Source organism: Scylla paramamosain, chromosome 38 (assembly GCF_035594125.1).
Source record: "Scylla paramamosain isolate STU-SP2022 chromosome 38, ASM3559412v1, whole genome shotgun sequence".
NCBI classification, from domain to species: domain Eukaryota; kingdom Metazoa; phylum Arthropoda; class Malacostraca; order Decapoda; family Portunidae; genus Scylla; species Scylla paramamosain.
Window position 1 is genome coordinate 6,548,735 of NC_087188.1, and position 12,500 is coordinate 6,561,234.

The 12,500-nt window shown below is 40.8% G+C and overlaps 1 protein-coding gene across 1 annotated transcript in view; it reads right to left on the minus strand.

Annotated features, from left to right (window-relative positions):
- Nucleotides 1-12,500, minus strand: part of LOC135091639 (otoferlin-like) — a 198,620-nt gene that overhangs the window by 57,492 nt on the left and 128,628 nt on the right. Inside the window, 3 exon segments of the mRNA XM_063989424.1 lie at nt 2,101-2,115; nt 6,602-6,758; nt 8,594-8,678. Of these exon segments, the coding sequence (XP_063845494.1) occupies nt 2,101-2,115; nt 6,602-6,758; nt 8,594-8,678 (257 nt within the window).

Below are 12,500 nucleotides of genomic sequence, written 5' to 3' on the forward strand. Positions count from 1 at the left end.
ATTTCGCCAGGAAATTGCGGCTATTCCCCAGGGAACGACCGAAAGCGTGATGCAAGCCTTCAGAAATCGTCTTGAACAATGCATCGCTGATGGCGGCCACCACACTCATGACGCGATTTTTAAAACAGGCTAAAAACGCTGCATTACATACCTTTCATTGCAGTAGAAGTCTTCCTATCGTTTTATTTTGTTTTTTCACAATAAACGTTTAAAATGTGGTAGTGACTTTTGGCTCACCCTGTAGCAACAAGACAATCACAAACTCCACACTTGTCTCCTTCTCAGCTCAAATTCCTATTCGTGGCCGCTGTTTGTAACGAGCCTAATCCAGGCGTGTCTGCCTCGTGTCATTCTCTCGCGTATTCCTTCGTCCCTCTTGTCCTCCTCAGTGCAATCCTCCCACCTTATTCTCATCCTCCTCTTCACACTCCTATCACCAAGCTTTACACTTTTACTTATATTCTAATTTCCTCTCTATTTACTTCCAGTATGCAGTTTTATTCTCCACCATGCAAGTTTTCACGTTTATCTTCTGTTTTTTATGGCGTAGATTCACTAGTATGTACATTTCTTACTTCATTGGCATATTATCAAACTTTTTACACATTTACTCTTTACATATGCGTTTATTTTATCCTTCCTTTTTTTTATGTAAATTACTTGCATGTTTTACTTCAGTTCTTTATACTTAACTTTCTTTCAATATTCTTCTATATATTAATTATCTTTATGCTCCCCTTTTATGCAAACTTTACTTTCATATTTATCATTCATCATTAAGTAATCCGTACATTTTATTTTATTTTAGAGACAAATATCAAACTCCCATTCCTATCTTCGTCCTGCATTTCCAGTTAATTTTCATGCGCTATTACATAAACATGCATTTTTCACCATTCACTATTAATTAATACGCACATTTATTTTTATTTTTCTCGACAACATACCAAACTCTTTTATTCCAACTGACTTTCTGCATATCGGTTATTTTCCACGTACATTTTCTCACGCAAACTTCCTTTCCTCGCAACTCATCATTCTTTATATGTACAATCCTTACTTCAGTGACCTATATTTTGCCATTTTCCTTCACTCTACACGTGCTGGTTTTTCTTCACTTTCTTCCAAGCACAAGAATGCGTCACTTTTTTTCAAGCGCTTGTTGGGATGGCTGAAGGAAGATAATATAGAGTTGTATGTACAGAGAAGTGGTGTGTGGTGCTTCTGTATAAGCGAGAGAGAGAGAGGAGAGAGAGAGAGAGAGAGGAGAGAGAGAGAGAGAGAGAGAGAGAGAGAGAGAGAGAGAGAGAGAGAGAGAGAGGAGAGAGAGAGAGAGAGAGAGAGAGAGGAGAGAGAGAGAGAGAGAGAGAGAGAGAGAGAAAGTTGGTTAGGAATTGTGGGAGAGTAAATGGATGGGGATGAAATGCAAGAGGAGGAGGAGGAGGAGGAGGAAGAGGAGGAGGAGGAGGAGGAGGAGGAGGAGGAGGAGGAGGAGGAAGAGGAGGAGGAGGAGGAGGAGATGGCCTGGAACACGAGAGCTTGGACGAGAGAGAAATGGAAGAAAGAGTATAGTGGGAGAAAGAGAGAAGAATAAAATGATGGAGAGAGGAAAATGAAGAGAGAGAAGGAGAGGGAGAGTGGCACGAACAGGAGGAGGAGGAGGGAGGAGGAAGAGGAGGAGAGAAATATCAAGGTACGAAGAAAGACCAGAGAGAGAGAGAGAGAGAGAGAGAGAGAGAGAGAGAGAGGAGAGAGAGAGAGAGAGAGAGAGAGAGAGAGAGAGAGAGAGAGAGAAACGAAAAAGAGAAAAAGAAGAAGCGAAAAAGTTATTTAGACAGAAAGGGGGAAACGAAGAAGAAGCGAAAGAAAGATAAGAGAGAAAAAAGAGAGAAAGGGAAGCACGGGTCGCATGGACAACAAACAGGGAAGAAATGAAGAGGAAGAGGAAGACGAGGAAGAAAACATGGTAGGTCGTGTAAAGACAGACAAGCAATCATGCACTTTATACACTGCTTCTTCCATGCACTCCACGCCCCCCCTCCCCTCCCCCCGACTCTTGGAAGGGGGGGGCAGGAAGGGGGTGCTCCTGGCTGCCCTTACCCCTCCGGATCGGCGCTGCGGGGGGCGGAGGGGGGCGGGGGACAAGGAATGAAAAATAGCAATGTGACTGGAGTTTGTATATCGTCACACACACACACACACCACACACACACACACACACCCACACACACACACACACACACACACACACACACACACACACACGCACACACACACGTACATTCTTATAATTAGACAAGTTGAACAGGTAATAAAGCAAATAATAAAGGCATGTTATGTACAGACCAAATGAAGATAATCAAGCAACCAGTGAACAACAGACACCTGGGCTCACTAACTGCCAGGCGCCCCCGCTACACACACCTGTCCGGAAGTCCTCCACCAGGTGAGGAAAACCTTTACTATAAATACATTACCTTTCACACAGACAATTAAATAAACAAACTGTGAGAATTGTAAAATGAATATGAAAAATAACAATACAAATAAGTAAGATGCAATAATTACTGAAGTGTAATGATGAACTCGTCATAATTACTCAGTGCACAGGTGACAGGTAGCATGTGACAAACACGGGATATCAAACAAGAGTGTAACGTAACCTGTCCTTAATGTAGCCTTAACCCGACCCAACCAAATCAAGGGACAATTTAACCTGACAATCTCTCAATGAAGTAAACTTATAGAAATATATACGCATGATATTGTCTATTTATTATTATTATTATTATTATTATTATTATTATTATTATTATTATTATTATTATTATTATTATCATTATTATTATTATGTGCCTGCCCTCTCTTACGCTCTGCTGGCTTCCCTTGTTCTGCTTGTGTATTCTTCCGCGCCTTTGTCTGAGCGCGCCACGCCCGTGTTGCCGCTAGGTCGGGTCAGAGGGCGAGCAGCCATCACGCAGGGCACATTGCTACGCTGCTCGCTCTCCACGCCACACTGTGCGAGCTTGTCCCTTCAGTATCTTTGTGCACCACCACAGAGGTCTTTCCATAACCACCACCACAGTCATTATTATTATTATTATTATTATTATTATTGTTATTATTATTATTATTATTATTATCATCATGAGGGTCTCGATTCCCAGCGTCTCCCTTCTCGAACAACTCAGTTCTCGAACATCAATTTCCTGAGGAAGAAATGCCTGTGTGTGAGCGGCATCCTTTGTTTGCAGCAAGGCACCGCCACCTGTCCGGCTGAACGTTCCCGTGCGTGACTCTCCGTGCAAACAGTAACGCCTCTCTGCACCTTCACCACCAGTAACCAGGATGTCAGTAGAGAGTCAATAGGGAGATTTGAAAGATTAGGTAAACCGATGGATGTGGATACTACTAGATGGATATAAGTAGGTGTGTTTTATATTCGGGACTGTCACCTGCAGGTCCGATGGCTTCATGCAGCTTCCCTTATATTCTATGTTCACCTCTCTCACACCAGCTCTCCTTAGTACAAGTCAAGTACTGTAAGATCTTCAATCAATTCATGAAATTATCGTGCTTATCATTCTGGGTAACTATTGCTAAGCGGATAATAAGCAGCGTCTCTACGTAACGCGTGAACCGCATAATGCCTGGGATTTGCAACAGGTTCTTCATCCAGCTTGCATTCCTTCTTAACGAGGAAAAGATTATTTGGTTTTCAAACAAATCATCCTTCAAACAGTCTTCCAGATCTGACACAACACTAGAAGGGAGTCACCACTGCACTGTTATCATTGCTATCATTATCATTATTCCTCTGCAATATGCAACAATATTCCCATCTTTTATAATTATCACTATTATTACTAGTCCCATTATTATTATTATTTTTCCTGTTCTGTTACCATTATCATCATCAACATGCTTTCAACAATAGTTTGAAAGTAGTAAGCCATTATTTATCTTGCGCGTACGATAGTCTACTGAATAACTGTACGATAGTCTAATGGAAAGCTAAGGAATTTGCTCTTTTTGCTTAATTTACGGAGAAATCTCACGGAAACACAAGAGATTGATTCATTTATTATTGTGAACTATAATGTTACTATTTCAGCGAATTCTGGCATTTACTTTGCGTGCGCGATAAAATTCACGGTGCATTGTGAATATTGTGGCGCTGTCGAATTTATGGCGCTTCCCCGGGTTATTTTTAGCCGCGCATTTGTACCGGATCCTCGCGCGGGAAATGTGGCCGCCGGCGATCAGGTAACCCTCACACACGTACGAAAGGTAAAATAAACAGATATAAGTAAAATAAAATAAAATAAATTAATAGATAAATAAATAAATAAATGAATACATACATAAATAAATAAAGGGACAGAAAGAGAGAAAGAAAGAAAGAAAGGAAGATGGAATAAAAGAAAGAATGAAATATATCAAATAAAATAGAATTAACTAACCAGCTAACTAGAAAAAAGAAAGATAAATAAAAGTAAATGAAATTATAAATAAGGCAAAAAAAGATAAAGAAATAAGTAGAAAAGAAAAAAATAATAAGTAAGAATATAAGTTAATAAATGAATAAAAAAAATGAATAAAAAAAATAATAATATGAAGCTAAAATAGAATATAAATGAGTTTCCCAGAAGCTACACTCGCACACGTAAAGGAAATTCAAACTGTTTTGTTGTCAATTACTGTTTTCTTGCCTAACTGACATTCTAACGTGGGTCTTCAAAAGAAAAAAAAAAAAAAAAAAAAAAAAAAAAAAATATATATATATATATATATATATATATATATATATATATATATATATATATATATATATATATATATATATATATATATATATATATATTCTATAAATCTAGAAAAATATCACACGTCAAACTCCGGACATTTATAAAAGAACACAAAATTTTTTTTTAATATTATAAAGAGAGCAATCTTTTACATGAAAAATTTTATCACCATAGTCGTATTTTTTCTGTCACTTGATCTCTATTGGCAGAGAAAAAAATTATTCACGGACGCAGATTAAAAGAGCACAAAAATGTTAAAAGAAAAAAAAAAAAAAACTCAAAGGTTATTATATCTTTTAGTATTATTTCGTATCCAGTGACGTCCTTCTCGCTTCACATGATCTGTATTATTTTCAGAGCTCACAAAGCCACACGCGCAATTGCTACCTAAAGAAAAAGTTAAGTAATAATATTTCATGAACTGTGCATAATCTCAAACCAAGACGTCCCCGCCAGTACTGCCTCAAGCCAAGGCGGCGTGACGGCTCCCTCCGTGCATTGAAATACTGAGCAATACTGAACTGGTTACTCAAATATGTCTGCGCTTCGGAAGAAAGGTAACGCGCACTGAAATACTGAACAATATTCATCTGGAGGTTACGGTAATACTGTGCTTCAGGAGAAAGTGACTCACTTTCTCCTGAAGCACGTACATTGAAGCACGTACATTGAAATACTGACCAATATTCATCTTGAGCCTAAGGTAATTATCTGTGCTTCGGGAGAAAGGTAACGAGACGGGATGCGAACCCAGGACTGGAGCATGAGAGCCCAGTGCGTTACCGATCCATCAACAGATGCAACTCAAGCTATTAAGGGATTGTGGGACACCTGTGTTTGAGTCATTGCAACAATATACATTTTCTATTAATTAACGTCCTGTTCTTTTTACTTTGTACTGATCGACAGAAAGACACGAAATTTTGTTTTTGATTCCTAAGCTCTCACATGCTCTTAGCCAATTGCAAGGAAGAATATAGACAGAATCAGGTGAATTTGTCCTGATGATCACCTTGAGGCTCGGCAGCTAGCTGGTGGCGGCGTCCCGAGGCACAGCGAGTCTATAAACACCACTGGACTGTCACGTTCTTGGCGAGTCGGATGCACGCGTTCCTTTCACACAGTTTTATAAGTACAAATATTTCCTTTAGCTTAGAGCGTCCCTTCCTCTAGGCACTTCAGAGTTTATGATGACAGATAAGGGTAATAATTTTATCCTGGAGTGTTAGGCGGCCATAAAAATATAATGGAAGGAAGGTAATAGCCTACAGGAATGCAACACGACCTGGGGCAGCGTCTCAGTGCAATAAAAAGTCTGTAATAAAATGATTAAAATGAGCTTTCGTTTTTCTCTTGCGCCAGTTTTTGTTCCCCGCTCCACTCTCTCTCTCTCTCTCTCTCTCTCTCTCTCTCTCTCTCTCTCTCTCTCTCTCTCTCTCTCTCTCTCTCTCTCTCTCTCTCTCTCTCTCTCTCTCTCTCTCTCTCTCTCCCCTTTGGCATACCCTCGACCTTTCTCCGTGTTTGTTTCACCTCTGGAGCTAACTCAAACCAACACACTCGCAAACTCAGGCCTCAGTTATTACAAGGTTACTTCTCTCTCTCTCTCTCTCTCTCTCTCTCTCTCTCTCTCTCTCTCTCTCTCTGCACTTTTGAATACGAGTTTTTTTCTTTTTTTTCTCTTCCTTTCTCTTTCCTATGCATCTTTAAATATGAAAAAGCTTGGACTAACTCTCTCTCTCTCTCTCTCTCTCTCTCTCTCTCTCTCTCTCTCTCTCTCTCTCTCTCTCTCTCACCCCTCAATGTCGTCCTCGTCCTTCTCGTTCCTGAGGGGCGGCTTGATGGCGTCGCCCTTGCCCACCACGCAGATGTCACACTTGAGGTATCCCTTGGGTCCGCCAGTCACGTCGTCAGGGTCCGTCAGCAGCGCCCACTTGTGGTAAAACTGGTGCTCTGGTGGTGGTGGTGGTGGGTAGCAAGTGGTGAGGAATGAAGGAATAGGTGTATGAGAGAGAAGAGTAATGGGAGGAGGAGGAGGAGGAGGAGGAGGAGGAGGAGGAGGAGGAGGAGGAGGAGGAGGAGGAGGAGAGTATGAGAATAGAGATAACAGGAAGAGGAAGAGGGGTTTAAAAGAGGTGGAGGAAGAGGGTAAGTATTAGAAAATAAGAGGTAACAGGCGTAGAAGCCACAGGAGGAGGAGGAGGAGGAGGAGGAGAAGGAGGAGGATAAGACGCAGTAAGGGAGGAGGGAATAGATATAGTAGATGTAAGAGTAAGAGTTGTAGGAGGAAGAAAAGAAGGATGAGAAGGAATAAAGAAGAAGAAGCAGTAGAAAATAAACAGGAGGAAACGTACGAGGGGAGGAGATATATGTGAAAGGGAAGGAGGAGGAAGACGAAGAGAAACAGGCGACAGGAAGGAGGGAGGAACAGAAACAGGGAGGGAAGGAGGGAGTGAAGAAACAAAATGCATTAGAATATTAAAATAGTTATGTAAAATTTCTATAATAATGATAATAATAATAATAATAATAATAATAATAATAATAATAATAATAATATTAATAATAATAATAATAATATAATTGTAATAGCGTTAACACAATGAAGAAAGAATAGAAAGAGAAGAAAAATACAAGATGAGACAAAGAGAATAGCAAAGAGAGAGAGAGAGAGAGAGAGAGAGAGAGAGAGAGAGAGAGAGAGAGAGAGAGAGAGAGAGAGAGAGAGAGAGAGAGAGAGAGAGACGAAAACACGAAAAGATGAGACAAAGAAAATCATACACACACACACACACACACACACACACACACACAGAGCAAGGACAGAAAGACGTCAAGAAATAAAAACTGCCACACGTAATCACGAAACCAAACACTGTGATTTTGCTGACCATGCCTGAGCCCTTCAATTAGTAGTAGTAGTAGCAGTGGTAGTAGTGGCAGTACTAGCAGTAGTAGTATAGTATTATTATTATTATTATTATTAGTAGTAGTAGTAGTAGTAGTAGTAGCAGTATTATTATTATTATTATTATTATTATTATTATTAGTAGTAGTAGTAGTAGTAGTAGTAGTAGTAGTAGCAATAATAATAATAATAATAATAATAATAATAATAATAATAATAATAATAATAATAATAGTAATAACAATAATAATAATAATAATAACAATAATAATAATAATAATAATAATAATAATAATAATAATGATAATAATAATAATAATATCCACTATTCACTCACTGTTTTAAGTTCATACACATTACGAAAAAATTGAAAAATGAGTTAATTATATTTATTTTTCTCCTCCTCCTCCTCCTCTCCTTTTGCTCCTCCCCTTGTTTCCTCTTCTCATTCCTCCTTTACTGCCTCTTTTTCTTCGTACAAGTAATAAAGAGAAGTACAACAGACTGCCATAACATCGAGGCCCTGCAGGGAGCATGATGGCAAAGCAACACGCGCATTCCTGGAAGGAGCATAACAACAAATGCCCTTGAAGAGGCGTGACGGGCCCCTGAAGAAGGATGAGGAGTGACAGGGGCCCCTGAAGAAGGATAAAGAGTGACAGGCGCCCCTGGAGAAGGAGGAGAGTGACACAGGCCCCTGAAGAAGAATGAGGGATGACACAGGCCCCTGAAGAAGAATGAGGGTGACACAGGCCCCTGAAGAAGAATGAGGGTGACACAGGCCTCTGAAGAAGCATGAGGGGTGACACAGGCCCCATGAAGAAACATTTGGGTGGCAGGCGAGTCAGTGTGTGGGGGCCCTGTGGGGAGCGTGACTTACCAGGCTGGGACCAGACAGTGGCCACGTCCAACTTGAAGCTCCCGAGAACCTTATTGGACCTGAGGATGTTGCGACTCTGCAAGACCTGTGTCCGTGCCGGGGTGAGGGAGGGGGAAAGGGGAAAGTGTCAGAAGCGTGGCAACAGTGCGTGATATAACAGCATACAAGAGTGACGTGTTAGTGACGTCATTCAGTGCCCGTGCAGTGTCCATTCCCCACTCCGTGATGGCTGTGTGAACAGAAAACGTGGTGCACTCTCTGGAAGGTAAGTTTGTGTTAGCTCCCCCTTGAAATGAAAAATGGTCACTGTTCAGCTTCCTATAACTAAAGATGCTTTAGAAAAGTGTACAGGGTTATTACGGCATTTGGTTTAACGCAACCTTCTTATGTCACTTCAGTCACAAGTCTTACTACTGTGTTGGTGCTTAAATCTCCTTACTGCTCCTGTTGTCACTTGCTGATATTCTGTGCACTGGAAAATATGTTAGAGAAAATAATGTTATTTTCATCTTTTCTAGGCTGCAGAACTATCTGAGACATTCTTTTCTTCTTGTTTGTTTTTTGGTGTCCAGGTTCCGTCTTCTCCAATGACGGCGCCGCTTCACCGGGGACTTTGGTTTTGGCATTTGTGAACAAAGATATGTGCGAAAACAGCACGAAAATACGAAAAAATAGGACGAAAATCAGTGTACAAAAAGTTGTGTGATTTTGGAGAAGACGGTTGGATATAGGAGGATTAAATATGAATTCTTTATATTTATATCTTAACACCCTAGCTTGTATTGGTGAGCGCTTTGTGCTTTGTGCTCTCACCAACACCTTTCCAAACTCCTCTCAGGTGTTTAGGCCGGTTCTCTTATATGTATTTCCTATTAATGATACCAAAATCTCGTCAAGCTATCACTGGAATCATGAAAACATCCTTGGAATCTTTTATAACTTCCACTACAACCTGTAACACGTAAGAGATGAAACCAAGAAACGTTTACGAGTACGGTTCTAAATCTCGAACTTGATTGGCTTACGAGGGCACCTGGAACCCTGTGATTGGCGGACACTTCTGTATAGGATGCGAGTTGAACGATATCCGTGCATTAACCATTCACTCCATCAATACAAAGAAATTACTAGAAGAATGTCGCTGAGAAGGAATGATTTGTTTAATTACCACAATAGCCTGTACATGAATTCCCTTTTCCTGTATCGATGGTTATGAAAACTGCACATTGACCAAATAAATAAAGAAAGAACCAAGTGAATGAATAAATAAAAAATGAATCATATCACTCACATCTCATTAAAAAGACGAAAAAAATATAAAAAAAGTGAACACCAGAGAGAAAAGGGCAGCTCGTATCAACAATCCTGTGAGAGAAAACGTGAGTGACACAGAAGATGGGGTGAGGGAAGTGCGCGAGAGAAAACGGAGTACCGGGAGCGCGGAAAAGAGTGGCCACGTCCATCTTGAAGGTCCCGATCACCTCGCCCTTGTAGAAGAAGGTCTTGGAGTGAAGCACCTGCAGGACACAACACCTGGGGCTCAATCTTCCCCGCACACCTGACACACCTGACAAACCTCATATAAAACTCCGGCGTAGCACAAGTAAGTCTATTTTTTTATCCAATTTTCTTTCTGACCAGCAATATTTTATAAGTGATCTTGCCTGCAACACTGACACACCTGCGACGAAGTTTTATCCTACACACCTGTCCCTTTGTCCCACACACACCTGTTGTTTTTTCAATATACCTGCAGCACACGTCTTTATTTTTACCTCTAATACACCTGTCATTTTACCTTCAATGTACCTGCAACACATCTGCCTTCTATCTCCAACACACCTGTCCTTTTACCCTCAACACACCTGCCTCTGTATCTCCAAAGTTTTTCTCTCCAATGCACTGTCTTTATCTGCAAAACACGTGTGGAGCAATGATTTTCCCTGTAGCACACCTGTCCTCACCTCCAAAATATCCGTGGAGGAATAATTTTACCTCCAACACACCCATGGAGGAAAAATTTACCTCCAACACGCAGATGGAGGGAAAGTTTTACCTCCTACATGCACATGGAGGAAAATTTTACTTCCAGCACACAAATGGGGGGAAAAATTACCTCCAAAACACTTGGGGAGAGAAAAATTTACTTCCAACACACAGACGGAGAAAAAATTTACCTCCAAAACACTTGTGGAGGGAAAAAAAAATTACCTCCATCCACATTTTTTCCCCCATCCACAAGGGAACACAGTGGAGGAAAATATTAGACTCCTGTCTGGGTGCGGAGGGAAAAAAAAAAAAACACTTCCGCGGCAGGGACAATTTTTCCCTCCACGATACGTGTGGAGGAAAGGAGGAAAAAAACCTCCACTACACAGTCAGCACACGTGTGGAGGATAAATTTTCCCTCCGGTGCACGTGTGGAGGGAAACTTTTACCTCCTGTCCAAATGTGGAGGAAAAAATGGAGGTAAATTTGTGTCTTGTATATAAGGTAAGGAAATATGGAGAGAGAGAGAGAGAGAGAGAGAGAGAGAGAGAGAGAGAGAGAGAGAGAGAGAGAGAGAGAGAGAGAGAGAGAGAGAGAGAGAGAGAGAGAGAGAGAGAGAGAGAGAGTAGGTAAAACCGGAAGTGTATTGTATTTTTGTCAAGGTGTACATGTTTGTGGGGAGAGGAGGAGGAGGAGGAGGAGGAGGAGGAGGAGGAGGAAGGAGGTATACTTTAAAGAGGAGGGCCTGAGGATCTTTGGCTTTGAAAGGGAGGCGTGGCAGAGAGAGAGAGAGAGAGAGAGAGAGAGAGAGAGAGAGAGAGAGAGAGAGAGAGAGAGAGAGAGAGAGAGAGAGAGAGAGAGAGGAGAAAAAACAAAGGATACAAAAGCCATATAATAATAATAATAATAATAATAATAATAATAATAATAATAATAACAACAAGAGGATACAGAAATGATAATAATGTTGCAAGAATTTCGCAACTAAACTAAATAAAAGAATGCAAGGGAAGGTTATTGAATGTGTGTGTGTGTGTGTGTGTGTGTGTGTGTGTGTGTGTGTGTGTGTGTGTGTGTGTGTGTGTGTGTGTGTGTGTGTGTTTGGACATATTTGCAATACAGTCTATCCTTTCAATATTTTACCTGCGCCATCTTCAGCTCAGGTGTGCCACTCTCTCTCTCTCTCTCTCTCTCTCTCTCTCTCTCTCTCTCTCTCTCTCTCTCTCTCTCTCTCTCTCTCTCTCTCTCTCTCTCTCTCTCTCATTTCCTTCTTTACGCTTCCTTCCTTCCTGTCTCAACTTCCTCTCTTCCTTGCTAATTTCCTTGTTTACTTTCCTTTTTCTCCTCTCTCTCTCTCTCTCTCTCTCTCTCTCTCTCTCTCTCTCTCTCTCTCTCTCTCTCTCTCTCTCTCTCTCTCTCTCTCTCTCTCTCTCTCTCTCTCTCTCTCTCTCGCTCTTTCATGTTGATCTTTTCATGGTTTTCTCTTGTCTCTACTTCATGAGTTTTCATTACCTTTCTCTTCCTCTCTCTTTCTCTCTCCTTCCTTGTCTCTTTTCCTCTTTCCATACCAATCTTTCTCTCATTCTCTTTCATTCTTCTCTAGTTTCCATTTCATTCTTTTTAATTTTCTCTCTTTCATTCTCCTTCCCTTTCTTCTTATTAATTATCTTCTTTCTTCCTTTGCCTATTTTTCTATCTATTTCTTTCTTTCATCTCTTTCCTTCCTCCCTTCCTTCTCCTTTCCCCCATTTCATCTCCTTCCTTATTATTTTCCCTCTTATTCTCTCCCTCTTCACCTTTCTCTAGTTATCTCCCATCTACCCCATCATTCTTCCTTCCCCCTCTCTCTTTTCTCTCCCCGCTATCTCTCTAATCTTCACCCTCCTTCCCTCCCTCCCTCTTCTTTCTCCTTCACTTC